The sequence below is a fragment of the Zosterops lateralis genome (assembly GCF_965231275.1).
Source record: "Zosterops lateralis genome assembly, chromosome: 2".
NCBI classification, from domain to species: Eukaryota; Metazoa; Chordata; class Aves; order Passeriformes; family Zosteropidae; genus Zosterops; species Zosterops lateralis.
In genome coordinates, this window is record NC_139763.1 from 51,179,822 (window position 1) to 51,200,502 (window position 20,681).

At 39.3% G+C, this 20,681-nt stretch overlaps 1 protein-coding gene across 3 annotated transcripts in view; it reads left to right on the plus strand.

Moving 5' to 3' along the window:
• Positions 1-20,681, plus strand: part of KLF12 (KLF transcription factor 12) — a 228,498-nt gene that overhangs the window by 83,959 nt on the left and 123,858 nt on the right. For all 3 annotated transcript variants that reach the window (XM_083854551.1, XM_083854553.1, XM_083854552.1), the window contains one exon: positions 2,444-2,533. In XM_083854551.1, the coding sequence (XP_083710677.1) occupies positions 2,468-2,533 (66 nt within the window). In that variant the 5' untranslated portion in view covers positions 2,444-2,467. The remainder of the gene's footprint in view (positions 1-2,443; positions 2,534-20,681) is intronic.

The following is a 20,681-nucleotide window of genomic DNA, read 5'->3' on the forward strand; positions in this document are numbered from 1 at the left end:
TATCGCAGCCAGTGGGGAAAAATGGTTCAAGTATATCAGCTGTAAATTGGTACAAAGCACTAAAAGGGACATTAGCCTCTAATCAGATTCTAACAGTTCATTAAACCTGCCTTTCCTCCGTGGCGCTTTGTCTTCCCCCCTCCTTCTGCCTGTGCCTCCTGTGTAAGCCAGCCTCGTCCCTTTGCTCAGGCGGGTGAAACTTCCTCAGGGACACGATGCAGCATCAGCTCATCCTTCTTTGTCTATGAGCTAAACAGCCTAAGGGATGTTTGATGATGGTGTATTCCTGATCTTGCTGTAAAATTCAGCCGTGCTGCCTATAAATCAAGAAAGCAGAGGGACCTCTCAACTTGCAAAATAGGCACTGGGGGAGCCACAAATGCCACGCTGGCTCCTGCTCTTTCTCCACCTCAAACCACATCCAAACTGATGACGCTCGGTGACACCTGAGATCTGCTGCTAATTAAGTAAACAGTGCACCACCCTTGCTGGGGAGAAAGATGTAAAGCCAGGCACAATTTCATCCAGCTTCTTTGTGGCATCAGAGACTCTTCCTGGGCTTTTTTTTTCTACCTCCTGCCTCAAATCCTGAATAAAGATTAAGGTGCACAAAATAATTTGCTCCACAAACATAGGAAGAACTTGTTTTTCTTCCTCTTCCTTATGTGTCAAGATTTAAAAGTACAGTAAATGCGCAGCAGTTGCATAGCGTGTGCTATGTGCTACATCTCAATAGCTTGACTGGTTTTGATTCTCACATGTTTGAATGCAGAGGGTATCCTGTTGAAAATTACTTGTTCGATCTGGAATTTTATAACTCTAAGCATTTAGAGCTTTTTATGAGTGATGTAAGTCTACTTTTAAAGGAAAGAAATAGAGATTGCACTTGCTTATCTGCTTCACCATCAAATTAGCTTGTCAAATAAACATTGTCCCTTAGTAAGTAACCACAGCTCTGGGTGCTAAAATACACAGGGCTCAAAGTGAGGGTGGCAGGGATTTTAAGCATGTAATTTGCTCTGCTTTTGGTGCCATGTTTGGATCATGGGCATGTCAGTTTTCCTGATTTTCAGCAAGTTTTTAAAATTATTATAAAGGAGTATACAAAAATAAACAGTTTCTGCAGTATTTATATCATGGAAAATGGAGGTCCTGGGATGAGGTGTATTGATTAGAAAAAAGAAAATGTTTAAAGTAGTTTAAGTTTTTAAAACGTGTTTTGGAAGCTCCATTTGAATGGGCTATTTTCCTTAAAATTCCACTGAAGCCACCATGTAATTAACAGGGCTGTGAATGCATTTCTTATGAATAATGGCACCAGACAGTGCTGTATGGATCTGCTGCCTGTGAAACACAGGGAAAATGTTTTTTGCCATTCTCACACAGTTACTGAGGACTATGAGGTACCAGAGCAGAGGTGATTTTACAGTCTGGAGCCTTCCAGACAGGGCTGCAGATTAAGAACTGACTGTGAATGAGTCACTTGTGTGCTCCAGTTATGTTATTTGAAAAATGGGTGTGATGTCTCTGCATTTCTGTAGCATTGACCAAGGTGTCTGGATTTGTAAGGTCACATTCTAGCTCAAAGCATAAAATGGATTTTATTATCTCCATGTTGTCTAAACTGAATGGCAGCTGAAGACACTTGCTTTCAAACACCAGCCTTGAACCTTGGCTGGAATAGAAAATTGGTTCAGGTTGAGGTACTGTGTGAGTTCAAGGCACAAGAGATTGTTTTGTATGTCCTCATAGACTGCTCCAGTAACAGCAGGAATGTTTTTTCAGGGAAGAACAGTTCTGCAAATCCTTCTTCAGCTTGAAGCCCTTGGCATATAGTGCCCATAACTACATGGAAAGTGCATGCTTTTACTTGCTTTTTATCTCTCATCTCAGAGGTGTGTGGAGATTTTAATTGACAAATGCTTATAACTTTATAAGACAATGATAAGAAATATGAGCAATTGTGTGTTAATTTATAATGTGTATGGGTACAGGCCTTCACTGTAACTTCTCTCCATATATGCCTATGCTTTCGCTACCAGAAGCACAAATGTTTTGACTGAAATAAACTATACCTAAGCCGCCAAAACCTTCAAACTGTTTGACACCACTGCTTTCCTTTTCAGTTCTAAAGCAAGGAATTCATATATGTGTACCTGTGTAATTAATTTCAAATTATGAAATAGTAATTGGAGATTACTATTTTCCCTTGTTGCTTACAAAGACTTAGTTCTAAGGGTAACTGAAAGTATGATTTACTCTTTTAGCACAAGTAGTAAGTAACTTGGCAGCTACTCCTTGAAATTACTATTACATCCTCCTTGTTAACTTCAATTGTGCTGAAAGAAACATACTTCTACAGTATCATAGAACTTAAATCAGTGAATTGAAACAAGTGGTTTTTTCATAATTTTTTGATTAACCTTGTCCTTTTTTGCCGTAGGACATCAGCGCCTTTGAGAACAGAATGTTAATGCTTGATGGGATGCCGGCAGTCAGAGTCAAAACAGAGCTGCTGGAATCTGAGCAAGGGGTAAGCAGAGGTTTATGTGACCTCACTCTGGTAACCCTCCCCAGCTTCTCTGTGGTCAGCTGTTCCTCCCATTTTCTTTTCTATGTTTTTCTTTATTTCTGCTGTTCTGGAGCATGTTTTGTTGGGACTTGTACTGGTGAACATCTAGTCTGATCTGCTGGGAGCACAGAACAAAACTCTGCAGAAGACTTACTGAAATCATCTGTGATAGCTGAGATGCTGTTGGTGTAATTTTACACCTATTAAAAAAAAGTGTAGTTAAAAAAAAAGGTAAAAGGAATAGATTTCAGTAAAGGAAGCCGAATCCATATGTCTGGGAAGTCCATATATGTATGTATGTATGTTTATTATTCTGCTTTCTGGGGATATTTGCCTTACTACGATTGTTTCATCCTTGATATGCTCATCCTACTCCATTTTCTGTTTATGGAAGCCTGCTCTCTCTCTCTCTCTGTGAAATGCACTTGTTTATCACTAAGATAAGAGGACTAAAGCTGGTATCGTGTCAACTGCTGAATACAGGACAGATCATGAATTAGATTTTGAATTTTTTTGCAGAGCTTAGTGTTGGAGTGATAGTTTCTAGGAAGATGGGGGAGGACATTTTCTTGCATATATTGTATCAATGATTGTAGGTTATGTCAAGGGTATCTGTATTTAATGGATTTTTTTGTTATCATCAAGCTTTGTTTCCTTGTGTACATCATCTGCTATTTCAAGGAATCCAAGCCACCTTACTAATCTGAAGACAGATGCCTTCAACAAGCAGCCTGTTGCCTTGTAGAGATGGGCTTTTGCCTAATTTTGTTATTTGGCTTTTTCTCTTTCTGCTATTTTCTCAGTTACTTAATTGAGAATTTAAATTATATGGAAGAGACAGAATTAACTTTCAAGAGGATTTAATTTGAAATACTTGCAAGAAAATACCAGTTAGTCAGTTATTTTTGAGGCTTTAAGTTTGAGAGGAAGAAAAAGGTTGGCATTTGAGTTCTTGCTCACCTCTGCCTTCTTGAGAGTACGCTCAGAAATTACTCCCAATACAATGTAGTTTGTGAGAATGTAAAAATTGAACTATTGTATGAGCCACGATGATGAAAAGACAGATCCATTCATTTTTAATACCTTCTGGGTGCTTTGCATTATGTCTTTTTATGTAACAGAAATGTTTCTCTATAGTGTTCAGAAGACAAAGGTTTCATTGGCATTTACTTTTGTTCAGTTTAAAATAAATTCTGTACATGATACATACTGCTTTGTCCTTTATGAAGAATACTTCCTTTAGCAAAGCATGAGTTGATTCTGGAAGGCCTACTTGGTGTCTTAGTAACTGGAAGGAAATGAATGATCTATATAATTTTTTAATTTCCTTACAGTTTTTAAATAAAATTTTATGGACTTCTGTATAAGCAGAAAATGATGTAATTTTTTCCCCAGTGACTGCACCATTGGACAAAGTGCTCGTTTGATTTGGAATTTTATGCACTTTGGTACTAATTAAGTAGTGTCTGGTCAAGAGTCTCTGGCACCTTTATGATTCTTCATTAGGGAACAATCAATAAATACAAAATGAATTCTCCAGTTCACTAACAGAGGAGCTGGCCATTAGAATGGCAATTTTCCAGCAAACAGCTTAAACTCTAAAGAGAGCTGGTTGAAACAGATGTTTGGCATGTACTTTGGAGACTGCTTTGAATATGCAGATGTTGGTATACATAACAGGGACAAGTGTTTGAAGTACGTGATTACCAAAATAGGTACGTGGAGCTATTTGTGATGATGAATATCATAACTGGGAAGCATGGGGTGGGAACTGAAGTGTAATCCAAGTAGTAGGAGTTTAAAATTCTGGTGTGTGTCTGTGTTATAGTGCCCAAAGTCCCTAGAGTTGCACCTGCATCACATCATATGTGTGTACAAGGGAGATGTGACTTCTACTGGAAACTCTGGGAACTAAGATGGCATTTTGAGTCTTCTGATCATAATGGCCAAAGCTTCATCACTTAGGAGCTGAACACCAGACAAATCTTCCAAAACCCAGAGGAAGACATTTGGGGTTTTTGCTGTTCAGGCTTGGTATCAGCTGTTGGCTCTAGGTTTGCAAGGGCAAAAGTGAGACACAGGTTAAGGGTTATGAAAAAAAGGTTTCATCTGTAATTGGAGAATCATGAAGGCAGTATCAATTTAGAGGAGTGATACCAGCAGGGTCTAGAGCACCAGTGGCCCTGGACCAGGATGGTGAGCACTGCTCTGTCAGACCATAGAACACAGAGTTGTCATGCTTTGCCCATGAGACTTTTGGGTGCTATTGTCTTAGAAGGGCTACAGGACTGCTTTGAGTTGTCTCCTGTTTAAGTCTGAGTCCATATTTCAAATAAACATCATCTTGATTTTAGAGAATTTTGTTTGAGGAAATGTGCCTGTTCCTTGTAGGAATATTGAATGGTTTTCTGCAGGACGCATGATTATGTCATCCAGAAAAAGGTGTTTTCTCTGTAGTGCCTTGGTTAACTCTTCCTTGTGATTCACAGCCCCCAAGGTGGGCTTCAGAAACAGGATCTTGCTGAGGGAGCTTGGGTATTGGCCGTTTATGAATGCAGGACTGTGTTGCACACCCAGCTGGTCCTCCTCTTGACCTATTGACCAAAGAAGTAGAAAATACCCAGCTTAGCATTTTTGGTAAAGTGAGCAATGATCATTCCAGTAACTTGACAACATGGAGGTTACAGAATTCAGAAGGAACATTCCCACCTACAGCACCAAAATGAAAGTACAATAGGAGGAAAAAAGTTTTATACAAACAACACCAGCTTTTAACCTTGAGTTACTTTTCAACTTAGTTTTTGTGACAAACAGTAGTGGTGAAGAATGCGCCATGTGGCCATGGGCATTTCATTCATAAGAAATTCATCTTCCCTGTACTGCTCTGGGCAACCTGGTCTTCACCAGGTTGTCTCTTGACTATGTATGGTAGTAGAAGTCATGCATCATGTAGGTGAAAACCAGGATAGAGCAGATACTAGCATTTCCTGCTGTATTTGGACACCAAACTAGACAATCAATCCATTATATTCACTTGTTTCTTGTTTCAATTTGGAGACTTCAGTCTTTTTTGCAAAAGAGGTTAAGTCTAATGTAAGGTTCTTTTCTACCATTTGAGCATGGGCTCCAGGATCTTTTAACTTTCATGTTGCATGTTTTGTTTTGTTTCGTGATTCCTCTGTGTCTTTCGCTGTATTTGGGTGCTCTGTCCAAACCTGGTCTGATACCACTGAAAAGTTATTAAGAAGTTTTCTTAAATAGTAGTGTCACAGCCTTTACATTACACAAGTATTACTTATCTAGAGCAAGTGAAAGTGAATTTAAAACACAATACTGCAGAAACAATAAGCAAAGAAAGTATAGTGCAGCTGAGATTTTAGGATAGCCCTGGGAGAATGAAACTGCGTGGAGGTACTCTTAGCTGCAAAGCAGCCCAGTCTCTAGCTGAGTCTGAAAGGAAAGGAAATGGGAGCTGACATTTCAGCTATGCCCCATGCACTAGATCCTTGAAGCCTGTGACTGGAGAAGAGGTGAGCAGGACTCTGGAATGGCAGCCTGTGTTTGTGCAGTGAAGACAAACCTTTACCAACCCAGATTTAAGACACTGAGTTCAAGTTAGATCATTGTGGGAGAATAGGATTTAGGTAGTCCATAAGGAAGACATGCCTTATGAGATAGAGATTACTAGTCCGATTTGGAACAAAGTGGTATTTACAAAGAAAATGGATTTTCTCTTTGCTTTGGAAAAAGTTTAAACAGTTCTGCATTGTTTTATTGTCGCCAATTTAGAGTAGTTTAATGATTTTTAGAAGGCCATCAGCATTAGCAAGAACACATGCTTATTTTTCCAGTGAGCTGCTGTCCTTAATTTTGCACAGGAGATTTAATGCTGTCTATTGTTTGAGGCTTCAGGAAGACACAGTGCTGCTTTAATGACTTTATCACAAATGAAAAAAAGACATTACATAAAAGATATCGCATCGCCCTTTAACAAGGCTTCATTATTATCTCCCCTACTGTGGAACAGGAGCTAGCATTGCTAATAAATTGGGAGAATTACTTTAGAAATATGAATTTGCTTATCATTTAATATACTCCAGTGACCTACAACTTTAGATCTTTTGGGCTGTAGTAAAATATTTCTCAGTTATCAGCTTAAAAAAGGACACAAAGAAAGGGTCCCTCCCTATGAGGCTGAAGGTGGAGTACTTCAGCAGGAAAAAAAACCACAACCCTTCATTCTTTGTCTGTGCCAAAAACTACTCTGAAAGTAATATTTCTTATTGTAAAAATGCATGGAAGCTGGATTAATGTATTGGCAATAGAGGCTGGGCAAAGAATTTATTAGCTGGTGGCTACTATTAAGAAGTTAAGACGAATAGTGTTGACTGGCTTCAGTGTGGAGTTTGAAAGTCCTGCTAGTCATTGCAGAATGTGGCCCAGTTTCTAAAAATTGGTAAATGTGTGCAGCTTAGTGTTCAGTTGCACTTTTTCAAGTATTTGCTGAGTTGGGCCGTAAGCTGTTGTTAAAAGGAGATATAAATGTGGGATTTATGTCCCACAATCAATCTTCAAATACAGAGAATGATGAACTGCTAATTTTCATCAGTCTTTTTGTTTCCAGATCTGCAGTCTCATCCGTTCCTTTGCCTGCATTTTATCCTCTCAAATCATCACTGGAGGATTACATATCTTACTTTGAATTTGGCTCTTAATTCTTCTTGATCTGTCTCCATTCAAATCACTTATCATGACTGAATTATGAAAAGAAATTATTAAAATGACAAAACCCTTTAACAAGCCAATATTGTTCTGTGTCTTTCATAGCCAGCCAGATTATATTCTTGTCTCATATCTGAAGAATGCCATCCATCCTTGTGTTGTTATATACATAAGCATGTTTTACCTCAGCCTGGGTAATACTGACATAAATCTTTTATTTTTAAAGATTTTGAAAAATACCTATTCACATTCAGTTGAGAATAGTCTCAGTAACAAAGCTTGTTTCATGACTATATGGGGAACTGTTCTGCAGTGATTCATTCAGCTTGGGTACATCCTTTGTATTAATAGAAAAAAGAGCACTTCTGATATTTGCTATTGTAATTTGTGAATTTCTGCTTCATTCGGTTACTTATTTGTTTAATGAATTACTTAATGTTTAGCATGACTGATTTGAGGAAGCAAGTTGCTTATGGACAGTGCACCTGTATCAATCGCTTCTGCAAAGAAAGCCCTTCTTACTTTCTGTTGATTTTCTTCATCTTGCAATTGGCATCACTCAAGGAGTTATGAGGTGTTAGAATCACAGCTGGTGCAATTCGTTGATTGCTTTACAGTGCCAAAAATGTAGAACAGTCTTCAGGAAGAGGTCAAGATTCTGACTCTAGATCCAGTAAGGACCTAACCTACAGAGCATGAAGCAAAGCTCTGTGAGATGTACCTAAGGAGGTAACACTGTATTTCCTGAGCACTGCTGAAGGTTGTGCTTGCAGCCCAGAAGGGTGCAAGACATGTCCCAGAAAGGTTAGGTCAGTTGGATTAATTAAATCAAATCAAGCATCACAAGCTGATGACTACTGTGGGTGCTGTTTCATGTTGAGTGGAAGCTTGCATGAAGAAAAAAGGTAACCAGCTCCTGGATCTTTGCTGTCGTCCTGGCATTCTTGCTCACTCCATTGCCAGTGACTCAGTGGCATTGGGGAGTGTAGACTCAACTGATACAAGAAAAACCTACCCAAAGGGAGAAAGGGAATGGTTGTACATGTCCTGCAAATCGTACTTGCACGTGAAGTCATTGATATCCTCTATTATGTGGACATGGGGAGAGTGGGAAAAAGATTGTGGGTGCTGCTTTTGATTAGAGCTGGTGATCTGTATCTGGAACTACATCCTGAGACATTTTTACTACTTCTGGGACCCCAGCTGCCCACTTCTGGCATGTCTCTGTACTGCTGCATTATCAAATACTGAGTCTTTTCAGTGTTTCATGTTCCTTATTTCTTTTGAAGTCAGCTTATGTGTAGAGAGCCAAGGGGTTTTATCATGGATGTAGGTGTGGTTTCCTTATTTATTTTTTTATGGTTTTTTTTCCTCTTCAGGGATCAGACTGAAAAATGCAGTAGAAAGGTAATAGATTTAAGACTAACAAGAAATGATAGTTTAACCAGCTCAGCATGCTTACCAGGCAGTATTTTTGCCAAGTTAACCAAGATTGCAGACTAAAAATGCAGGTAGGGTTGTGAGATGTATGTTGTTGTCTGAAATTCACACTAAGTGAAGTATCCCAGATCCTCTGAGACATAATTTACTGACCACTGCTTGCCATTGCTTTCCTTTCCTAGGCAGCTAAGTTGACTGTTACAGAGCACAGCAGGGAATGTGCTTCTTATTCTCTCTGGTTTTGTTTGTTGGGTATATGGTAGGAATAGGGGGATTTTTACTTGTGGGTGAAAACTTAATTGTGTGAGGCCACCAATAAAGGGCAGTCCCAGGGTATCTAGGTTTAATTAATCAGAAGTTTAGACAGTCTTTTAATGGTATTTTTCAGATATTAGTGACTATGCCTATTAGGAATTCAGTAGCAAGTGTAAAGGAGTGAAGCAGAGGAAGATCTCTGCTCCAAACAGTGTGTGTTTAGCCAACCGTGCCATGGCCAGAAGAGATTTCCTATGTCTATAGTAATAGAGGGACAGCAACAAGATGGTTTCAATTACAAGAAATTTAAATTTTTATGAACAACTATTTGGTAGAGAAGGAGGATAATACTTTATCTACCAAGACTGGAAAAAATTTCATAGACAATGTGAGATTCTACCCAAAAACTAACAGTTTAATATTGTTACAGTTCCATAGCAAAACCACAGTTACAGGATATATCATATGTTAGATACATAAATCAATAAGTTTTATGTGCTTATATGGTTAGAAAAATAATGTTGCTTTTGGGAGAAGAAAAGTTGACCCTTTGATTGGAACGTAGTCTGAAGTTCATTGCAAGATTATAATTAGGTTGCCTTCTTTCCCTAGTCAACTATTTTGTGAGCTCACCTTCGAGCCAGTTTACTTTTTTGATGATGTATGACCTCTTGGCTTACTCTGCTACCAGAGCTTATGATGGGAGTCTCCTGGAAGATTTATTCAGCTGAGAAACAGGGCATAAAGAAAAACAAGCGTTATATATACAAGCTGTGTACCTGTCATTTACTGTGAATTCCTAAATCTACATTTTGGGTTGAAAATAGATTCTTTTTCCATCCAAATACCTACAATTAACCTAACTCCCTCTGATAACCCAAGTTCCGGTGACACTCATGTTGCTCCATTTCCTTCTCTTTAGGGAATCCAATATTGACAGATTAGCTGTAATTTTGATTGAGTTTGCAATCCTAATTGAGGAACCAGTGAAGTACAGATTTTTGCTTTTTATGTTATTGGCATGTGAAAAGCAATTACTCTTCTTGTCTGTTAACTCACCTGATTGGGCATCTGAAGTTTAATTCAGTTGCAATGGCAGTGAAATTCAGTAAGTTACAAGTTTACATAACCCCTCAGTTTCTATTAAGAAAATGAGGAGGGTGAGTTAAGTAATCCTGCTTTTCTTAGATGAAAGCTACCTTGAATTACCTCTCATTTACCTCTGTCTGAGATTATATACGCAAATGGGTAGTGCAGGCCTGCTGATGCACAGTAACTTTTGTGGTCCAGAGCTCTTGATTAAAACTCTTTTCCATTGAAATGTCTCTGTGAAATAATTGTTAATCACAAAATGTTTAAGTTATTTAGCTAGGAGAAAAGTTGGTCATTAGGTTTCATTTTGTTCTGCTCACAGGTGAGTTTAATGGATTTTTTTTGGTTTGTTTTAATGCTCATTAGAGTAGTTAGTTCATTATGACAGTCTGTATTTTGCTCACCAGGGCATGTTGGTATGTTCAAAGTAGAAATGAGACAGAAGTGACTGGGCTCTTGTCTTTCCCCTTGTTTTGACTTGGGTGAAGTGAAATCTTCTCTCTTCCTGGCTCTCAGTTTGGTAATTGCTATACTTTATTTCTTCAAGGACTCTTGAAGTGAGAAGTATTGTGTAAGTGTACCTTGTTACTATATTTTTTATTATATGGTGGCTAGCCTAAGAAAAATAAGTATAAGCCAATATAACTCAAAAATTTACAGTATCACGGAACACTTCAGCAGCATGAGACAAATGTCATTATGTTATGAAAGTAGCTAAATTATTTTGATCATTGCTGTTTGTTATGAGAAAGGATTACTTCTACTTTTCTCTTGTTCATTGATGTTCTGTTAGTTTTTCTGTTGGAGGCTGTCTTATAAATAGTCTTTTTAATGTATATTTTACTCGTGGTCTGTATCCTGCTGGGGAAGTACTGAAGAAGCTGTATATATTTTTTTAGCATCATTGGCTTTTTTCCTTATTTCTCCCTGTGGAGATGACTCCTTACATAAGTTACTTTAAGGTTTCTGTTTTCTTGATTTTTTTCCTGGTTTGTTTGTTTTGGGTTGGGTTTTTTTGTTGTTTTAAAATTCCCTTCTCAGTCTCCTCGCTTTTCTCTCCCCACCCCCACCCCATTTCAGATTGTGAGGATGAGTATTTAATAAACTCTTATTTAGGGGGGCATCTGCTTTCAGACATCCTTTTACAGATGTTGTTATTGCTTGGTTGCATCACTTAAATATACCCGAAAACCATAGGAAGTGCAGGCAGAAAAAGCCAGCAGCAACCAAAGGTAGTATTTGTCCTCTCCTGCCAGCACAGGTTGCTGCTCATGCTTCCCATTGTCCAAGGACGGAGTCCAAGCAGCTCATTGGAGTGGGCAGGGAACAAGGAAGAGGAGGAGGAGAGGTGCTGAGCATGCAGTGGAGGGAGGACAGGTGATCTTTCCAAGCAAGGCTTGTTTATGTCAGATTAGCTCCCTCAGCCGTGTCTCCTCCAAATTGCCTCCATTCCCCTTGTTCCTGGAGGGAACACCAGCCATGCAGATATCACATGCATCCTGTCTGCTATACTAGTGCTAGTATAATCAGTTGATACTTGTAAGTTGTTTCCTACTTTCATAATATACACTAGAGATTGATACACTAGAGATGCTGAGACTCTGACTTAGATGTTCCTCTGCAATTCTGTGTGTGCAGCTTACGTCATGGCAGCGAGGGAGTTACTGGAAATTCTGTAGCAGTCATATCAGTTTGTCCTTGGTAGACAGCAGCATCACCCTCTCCTGTCTGGGTTACAGATATGCTTGATTATGTTTTTAATATTGTAGGTGCCCTTCCATGACAGTTTCTGCTTTCTTTGATAGCTTTTTGCCAGTGTCTGTCACCTTTCACAAATGGTAGAGGAAGGTGCTGCAAGGATATCAGTGAGCTGTCCCCTGTTTTAGCCATGAACCCACATTTTCCTTGTTCATCCTTGTATTGCTGAGGTAGTGGTAGAATTATTATGTTTATTATTATTATAAGAATGTTACTTATTACCTTTGATATCCCTGCAAGTCTGAGCTCCATCTGGGCTTTGGCTTTCCCGACACCACCCTTGTGTTCCTGTGTGATATTTGTGTGTTCATGCTTTTCTTGTTCCTCCTGCTATACTGCCTTTTTGTACTGGAGCTCCTTCATGTGTGTCATGTCTCCCAAACTGGTCTCCTTGATGCCTTAGCAAAAATGCTTTTTACTTTTCGGAGTGGTTCCATATACTAGTGTTGTACTTTGATCACCTTAAAGATCTTCCAGGACTCCTGTGCTGTTTGTTCGATGCTTTAGGGGTATCTCCCATGAGATCCCCTTAGTTCCTGACAACTGCTACTCTGCTCTAGTTGAGAGTCTAGATTGACCTGAACTGGGTGTTTGTTAGTATCATTCTTTCTTCACTCTCCTCCAAAACTCCCTTTCTTAGAGGTCATCACACTCCACCGATTACCACAGCTCCAGTTGTTCTTTTTTCCCCACAAACAGTGGTCATTTTGTTTTTGACAGTTATGAGAATGCAGGAGTGATCACAGTGCACCTGATGAGAGGTTCTTTTTATGCATACAATGGCAGCTGTACCTCATGTACCTCCAGAAAGCACAGGGGAAGAGCAAGCATACAGCAACAGTGCCCTGCTGCACCCGCCTGTACCTGTCAATGTGCAGCTGGGGACCACGTGAGCAGAAGGTGATGTTTAGTATTACAAGTTTTCACTGCTCTTTGAGCTCTATGGAGATTCTCCTGATAACCAGAGGCTGTGGTGTAGGTTTTGACCTGTAAAACCCTGTCTTGCAACTGCCTACTGCCACCCTGAGACTACAGTAGGAGCTTAAGATGTAGTGGTATAAACGGTGGTGGCAGTGAGAGCACTTCCCGTGACAGACTTTTGATTTATTTTCCCATTACTTCTAGTAGAAGAGAGTTGTGGATTTTTGGGAAATCCATATGATGATGTGTCTGGGGAGGGCAGAAGCTGTGGTGTTGGGAACAAAAGACATTAGTTTTTCTTCCTTCAGCTACCGAGTACTGTGGAACAATGCTGTGTGATAACTTCACAGTGCTGTAGACTTTATGTTTAGTAGAGTAGTTAGGGCTTTTATACTAATATCTATTTTTGTTGTTTCTAATTATATTTCTATGAGTAAAAAGCAGTAAAAAGTAGTAATGTTATTGACAGCTATACAAAAAAAAAAAAGTCTCCTGTGGAAGTAGTAGCGGTCTGGACCATGGTTTATGTGGCAGAACAGCAGTTTGGAGGCTCCTGTCCACTGTTAACTCCTCTGAGATTGTGCTAGTGCAGGGATGTGCTCTAAGCTAGGGAGGGTAAAAAAAAAAAACAAACAACAAAAACAAAAACAACAAAAAAAACCACCAGACACTGTTAAGAGTTTTCCCTTTCAAAATTCAGGTTTTTTTACAGATCCAAGTTTAAGGTGTAGGTATAAACTGATTAAAGTGTTAGATCTGCAACATCCACAGTTCTGTGTGATCTGCAGGTTGAAACATGCTGTGCAAATATGGCACAGAAAACATTATTGATTTTCATGATAGCAAACTTGTAAAATAGAATAGAGAAATAGAAGCCAAAACAGTCTCGTTGGTTTCTGAATAGTATTCATTTTACAGAATAAGCTAAAAAATCTAGAGTGAAAAGGTAAGTATTACCTATGTCTGGTCTTGGAAAACAGTTTATAGTTTGGCTTATTAAAGCTAGTGTTTCTTTCCTTTGTTGCTGTACATGTTAGTTTTCATGAATGGATTTAGACCGAATGACTTGAAATACACTTAATTTTTTTCACTGAATAACCATTCATAGTATTGCTGGGATAAAGAGTCAGTTTAAGACAACTGTTAATAAAAAATAGGAGTGTCAGTTGTTAGTATTGAATACTTAAATATTAATTTTTTCTTATGTTAAAATTCCATAAATACTTCTAGTCTAAAAAGAGGTTGCTTTGAGTTTCAGAACAATTTTACTGTGTAGATTGTGACCTTACTGTTGTGAGAAAGAAGAACAAGTATTTCTTAAAGGGTAGACAATAAAATAGCTTCCTGCTCTAGAAATTTGGTAGCTTTAAATGGATTATGGAGAGACACTTGCATCTTCTGTTGAATTGGTATTTGCAAGTTTGTCTGCAAACTCCAAGCTGAAAAGAAACAAAACAGTACTCAAGGTATCATAGAGCCATTAAGATTTGAAAAGACCTCCATGATCAAGTCCAGTCTTGGTCCTAATACCACCAAGTGCACCAAACTATTTCTCAAGGTGCCATGGTTACTTGATTTTTGAATAGTTCCAGGGATGGTGACTCCACCACTTCGCTGGGGATTCCATCCCAGTGCTTAACCGGTTTCAGTGAACAATTTTGTCCCAATACCTAAACTGATAAAGTAAATCCAGATCACATATGCAGAGTATGAAGTACCTGGTCCACAGTGGAAAGCATGCTATGGACTTGTTTTTGAAAGGTACTGAATATTAAGCATTCAGCGGAGAGAATGTAAGTATCTACTTGCCTTTTAAGAGCTGTGAAAGAGTTCTGTTACTTACTCATGGCACTGACTCAGGGCCAGGGTGTACCATGCAGGAATCTTACATCTATAAAAACTGCTGCCATTACCTCTAGAAGTCTTAAACAGAAGTCTTTAGAATAATTGGGAGAAATTGATTGAATTATATGTCCTTGCATTTTAAGGCAGAAAATGTATTACGTTAAGTAATACATTACCAACATGATGCTTGTTCTTAGTTTTGTTTAAACCCTGCTGTTAAGCTAATATGCAGTACATCTACAACAAGGAAAGTTTTTGTGAAGTAGTGAACTTTAAAAATTCTTTAAGGACTCATTTTATTCATATCAAATGCTGGGATGAAGTGTTTATGAAAGAGTTTACTGTTGATTATGTACCCTGTTTTTTAATATGTTCCTTGCTTTCACTCAAATGATTTCTACAACCATGTAATCTCTAAAAAGGTAAGTGTTTTTGCTGTTATCTGTCAGTTAGTGGTGAGTACAAATTATATCAGCAAATGTAGTTGGACTGTATCCTCTGTTAAGCTAACTTTCTGTTTAAAAATTCATAATAACATTAGATGAATTTGCCTTACTTATTTTAAAATGAGGGAAAATGCCTTTTGCCATCTAAAAGATGGATGACATAGGTCAGTAACTGGGCCCTGACTGTTTCTCTGGTGTGTTTAGGAGTTACTGTTTACATTGAGTGTGTTCCTGAACTGCAGCTCCTTTGCATAATATCACTGCCAGAGAACACAATGACTGTGCACACCCATGGGTGCCAGATGCAATTTAAATAAAACTCCTCCACACGAAGGAGTATGGTATAGGCAGTAGTGGCATGAAAGGGTGAAGAGGGATCACTGAAGCTCCTTGGGAGCTGGAAGTAAGCAGAGGGATAGAAATTCATAGTGGGAGTATGTTGCCATGCCAACCAAGTAATTTCTCTAACAGGAGGAAACTGGTAATGAATAACTGCTGAGTGGGAACTTTAAGAGAAAAACATGCTCTGTGCAAAATCAAAAGGTTACATTTTTGATAATCGACCTTCAATGTTCCCCCTATGAAATTCTGCACTGGCAATCTGTCTGTCGGAGCTTCCTGCTGTCCTGTACCAGACCCTGCTGTGCCCATCTGCTAATCTGGGAAGTATCTACCTGCAGTGTGGTGATGGGTACCAGTCCTGAGCCCATGCTGCAGGCTGACCTGAGCCCTTTGTGAATCGTTTCTCAAGCAGCTGTGACAGCCAGATGTGGGTTTCACCAGTCTGCCTCCCTTAGTAGCTGTTTTGGGTGTTCCCTTAAATCATTGACTAGCACATTTACTTTTTGTCTTCCCTATTTTTTCTAACACAGTGTGAAAACTCTGCAGAGAACTAGCTTCTTTAAAAAAATACTTCTTTCTAAACTCTAAGCCATGTGTTCTGGAACTTGGACTTGTGTTGTTCATGTTTTGTCTGTAGCTCTTTTTAGCCTTCTTGTTTTTTAAAAGAAGGAACAAAAAAAGACATTGATACTTTATCTAAAATGTTGATTTTTCTTTTTGTCTCAAGTTACTGCAGGAGGATTTAGTGCAGTGCACTTGCATTGCTCTACCTCCAGTGCCCTTAAAGCAATGTTCAGCTTGCACTGTAATTAGTGTTTAGATGAGTACTCCCACTATGAGGGTTTGTGCACTTAGGGTGGTATGAGCCACCTCTGGGATCAGAGCAAGTCAAATATGTTACTAGGGAGTATCTCTGGATAAATTTGCCCTGCTGACTTTGGAGCTGCTGCAGCTAGGCTGTTGCTGGTCCCTGGCATGGCCAGGTATCATAGAATTGTAGGATGGTTTGGGTTGGAAAGGGACCTGAAGGAACATTTAGTTCCAGCCCTCTGGCATGGACAGGGATACCTTCCACTAGATCAGGTTCCTCAAAGCCCTGTGCAACTTGGCCTGGAACAAGTATCTGTGCTGTCCACATCGTGTGGATGGCTTGTGCTCCTTTGCTGCCTCAATTCCCTTCTCTTTCTATTGCGTACATGCAGATCCCTGCTTTCTGTGCTTTTGTTTTAAATTATGACCTCTGCTTTTTTGGACAAGGGTGCAAGGAGTGCTTACCAGTCTTAACAGTGCTTAACAGTCTCCTTGTAGTAGTAGCCTAAGTACTAGTTGTAGTGAAGGCTAGATCAGATATTTGAAGAGGTTGTACCTTTCCTTTGTTCTTCCCCAGGCTATTTCCTTCTCCAGCTCCTCAACTGCCATCCCTGAACTGATGCTGGTAACTGCAGGATTGCTTAATGAGCCAGCTCAGCCTGACAGTCTGACATAAGAGTAGCTTGGAGGGAGCTGCTGAAAAACCCAACAAAATTCTGGCTTTTTTAGGAGTCAGGCAAATGTTGAAGTAGTCTGAAAGAAAAAGGAGCGTGCAGGAAAGGGGAAGAGTGACAACACACACTTAGATATGTGCTACCCTAATTCATGGTTCATGCTTTTAGTCATGCCATGTGGATGAAATGCAGTTTGCAGGTGCTAAGTGACTGAACAAGGAAGGCATTTTGACTCCAGCAAAAGACAGATCAGTGACATGGTATGAAAAAATGGACCTGCCTGACAGCACAGCCTGTACTTATTAGGGTGATACGGAGATTTCCCTGCAACTCTGTTTTTTCTGACGGAATCTTCTGCTGGGTTTTTTTGTTTTGTTTTTGAATCTGTTTTTCTGAGCATGAGAGTTTGCATGTGTAAAAGAACAGCAGTTCTCAGACACCATGGAGAGCTGTGTCTGAGGGTCATCCTTTACAGTACCTCTCTGTAACTGTTGCAAGCATGACACGAAAAGAACCACACTCACCCATCAGCATCAGAGCGAGGAGAAGGAGGACTTTATTTTGGTGAGTTCCAACTTACATAGTTTTTCAGATTTGATCAGTGATTGGGGGATGAGAGGAACATCCCTCTGACCCCAGTGCTCAAACCAGCAGTTCATTACAGAGAGGAATGCGAAAACAATCTACTTTGTTTATGTTCCAATGTGTAAGAACTCCAATACAAGAATATAAAACAATCAGAAGGCTGAAGATCAGGGTGACATGTAACCTGTGCTGTTGCTGGTAATGGAGTATATCAACATTTGCAGCCACACAAGGATCAAGGCCTTGCTGAGGGTGATGTATCTGTATGCCAGAAGTCTTGGGAGCATGTCACTGGGGAAAAAAAAAATTAAAACGCGGTGGCAGAGATCTCTTAAGATTTATTGCATCATTATCTCACATGAAACATTAAGATTGTCTTGGCATGACTGAACAAAAACAGTAATTTGAGAGTATCATTATTTATTTTGTCAACCTGCTGATCATCCCTAGACATTTCCTGAAGCAAAGGCGTTCTCAGCAGTGAGGTCTTCTGTTTCATGTGGTTTCAAATACTGTCATTTCAAGAAGGGAAGCTGGATCTACGTCATGTTTTCTTCTTCAGCATGTTCCTTAGATGGAATGTGTTCATCTCTGAGTTAGTGAGACTCCGTAAGTGGGTATGGTTTCTCCTCCTGGCTTCTGTTTGTGTCTATAAAACCTGACGGATAAGCCCCTGAGCAGTTGACCTTTGCTTATTGACTTCTGGAGGAAGAATGAGCTCCATACAATATATACCCTCTCTTCTCAGTGTAATGAATCAGCAATTACAGCTGTCCATAGAATCTGGAGACTGCACAGCTCAAGATATGACGTAATGCTGTTCCATCTACAGTCATATGATTATTTTTGGGGAATCATTATTAAGGAGTAATAATAAAGTGCTAGTATAATTCAACAACCATCTGAACGCTGCTTGAGCAGGGAGGTTGGACCCAAATGACCCACTGTGGTCCTTCCAACCTGACCCATTATGTGATTCTGTAATCTTAGTAAGTATCTCAAGAAAGGAACTTGAAATTAATAAGCTCCCAATTTTTGTAAGAACAGCTTTGTAACCTGAAAGTGATGCACCAAACATGAAATTTCAATATTTTAACATGGATAGAGCCTATTGCTAGTGGAATGTCTTAAAAATGAAGGTCGCTGGCAGATAGAGAACTTGTTCAGAACCGCATTTAAGATTTAGTGGTCAGTATGGATGATACTGTTATTAGTTGGACATTGTTACTGTTACATGCAACATAAAGGCTTTGAAGCAGTTGCAACACCAGAGTTTTCAGTATGTGCCTAAGACTGTTCTCATTATGCGTTTCTTATTCTCAGTATTTTATCTATAGCACTGTGTATTTCTAGAGATATTTTTTAAAATTCACTTATCAGTTTGCTCTAGGCAAAAAGTGGCTAAATTGAAACTTTCAAAATAGCCCTCTTCATATGAGATACAGATAAATGTATTCATTTTGGTCGAGCTTCAGTTAAAGGCTTGGTCTAATTTTGAATTCAGAGTGTATCTCCTCCCAAGTAAATCATCTACTTTACACCTACCCACCATTTCAAGTCTGACCTTGAGGAAGTTGAAGAACTTCTCATCATTCTCATAAAGCTTGGGGAGGGGAAGAAAAAAGGAGGTTGGACTCTGCTGGGCCAAGGGAAGCACTCTTGTCACGAATGCCCAGAACACCTTATTATGGTCAGATGTTAGGTGGAGAACCTTATCTGAGTTCAATTGTCAAGGAAGAATGTATGGAGGAGAGTTTATCTGGGCTAACCAGCCTCTAAGTCAGAAAGGAATTAATAGATGAAAAACAACTGTTTCCAGTGTGCCCTGATAAGAACAAGAACTGTGCCTTTTGCAAAGCCCAGGTATTTGTTATGTCGCTCTGTGTGGAGAGTGAGAGTGCTCTGTGTGAATGCTACTCTAGATGATGTCCAAATGAACTTTGTGTCCCTAATAGGAAAAAAACCGCTTTTCATCCAATATGTCTGGTTTCATCTTTACTATATTACACTAACCCCTGTGTTGTGTTTCCTCAGTCTAAGAATCATCATTAAAATCTGGTCATCAACCAATGTGTTTCACTACTCTTCTTAAATCTAAGTGCATCTCTGTTTTTAAATGCTTGACAACCTGTTCATTAGATTGGTATCCAAATGGCATCTGACTGAGTACACGGCATGACATTGAGTGATAATATCCACAAAGGAGCTTAACTGACACTTAACCTTTGCTACATGGGCATGTGGTGAAACATAGTGTGCATTAAAGCAATTTATGGTTCCAGTCTGGTTGTGTGGAGTGAAGTGGTAGCAGCAGCAGGCTGATTTATTCAGATTCGTCATAACCACCATGGTGAGTCAAGCCAAAATCATTAGGTCACACTCTACAGCAGGATCCCCAACAGGTGAGGAAAACCCAGAAGATGGAAAAGGTCCATGTTGTGTGATCCTTCCCTGGGCATAACTTTGATCATTTAGCATTTTTTAGGTGATTTTTAGGCCCATTTCTATATTTGAGCCATTGTGTTTAATAGCCACTAATGAACTCTTTCCAGTAGAACTGTTTAATCCATCTTATAAACTTGTTTATCCTTCTGATTTCTGGGACATCTGTGGCAATGTGATGGCAAATGTAAGCTACTTCTTTTCAGTTATTTTGCAGCTGTTGTCCACCAATTGCATTAGGTTTTACGTTGTGAAGAACAGTTTCCATGTCAATTTGGATGTTTATCATAGGACTTCAGTCATAATTTTCCAAAATCTAAGCATATTATCTTTATATCTGCTTTATATATCCTTGAATGTTCATGTCTTACATCAACCTTGTAAATGTATGCTAACATACATTTTTAAATACCAGGTTCAGGGTTTTCTTCAGTAAGGTAAGTATTTAAATGTTAAATAGCAGTGTCTGCGCTAATCATCCTTAATCTCTAGGACCGGCAAGACAAAAATCCTCTGACCCCTTGATTTTTCCCCACTGGGTAGGATGGGTACAGTAACCAGTGCAGGTTAAGGTATCAAACACATCAATAGCTCCAGGATGGATGTGCCACTGGCCCAAGCTGAGGCCAATTAGAAATGGTGGTAATACCTCTGTTAAGATTTAAGAAGAGAAAAAAAAAATACTACACAGATTTATTTGTAGCCAGAGAAGAGTAGCGTTAGAATATGTGAGAGGAACAGCCCTGCAGACAACAAGGTCAGTGGAGAATGAGAAGG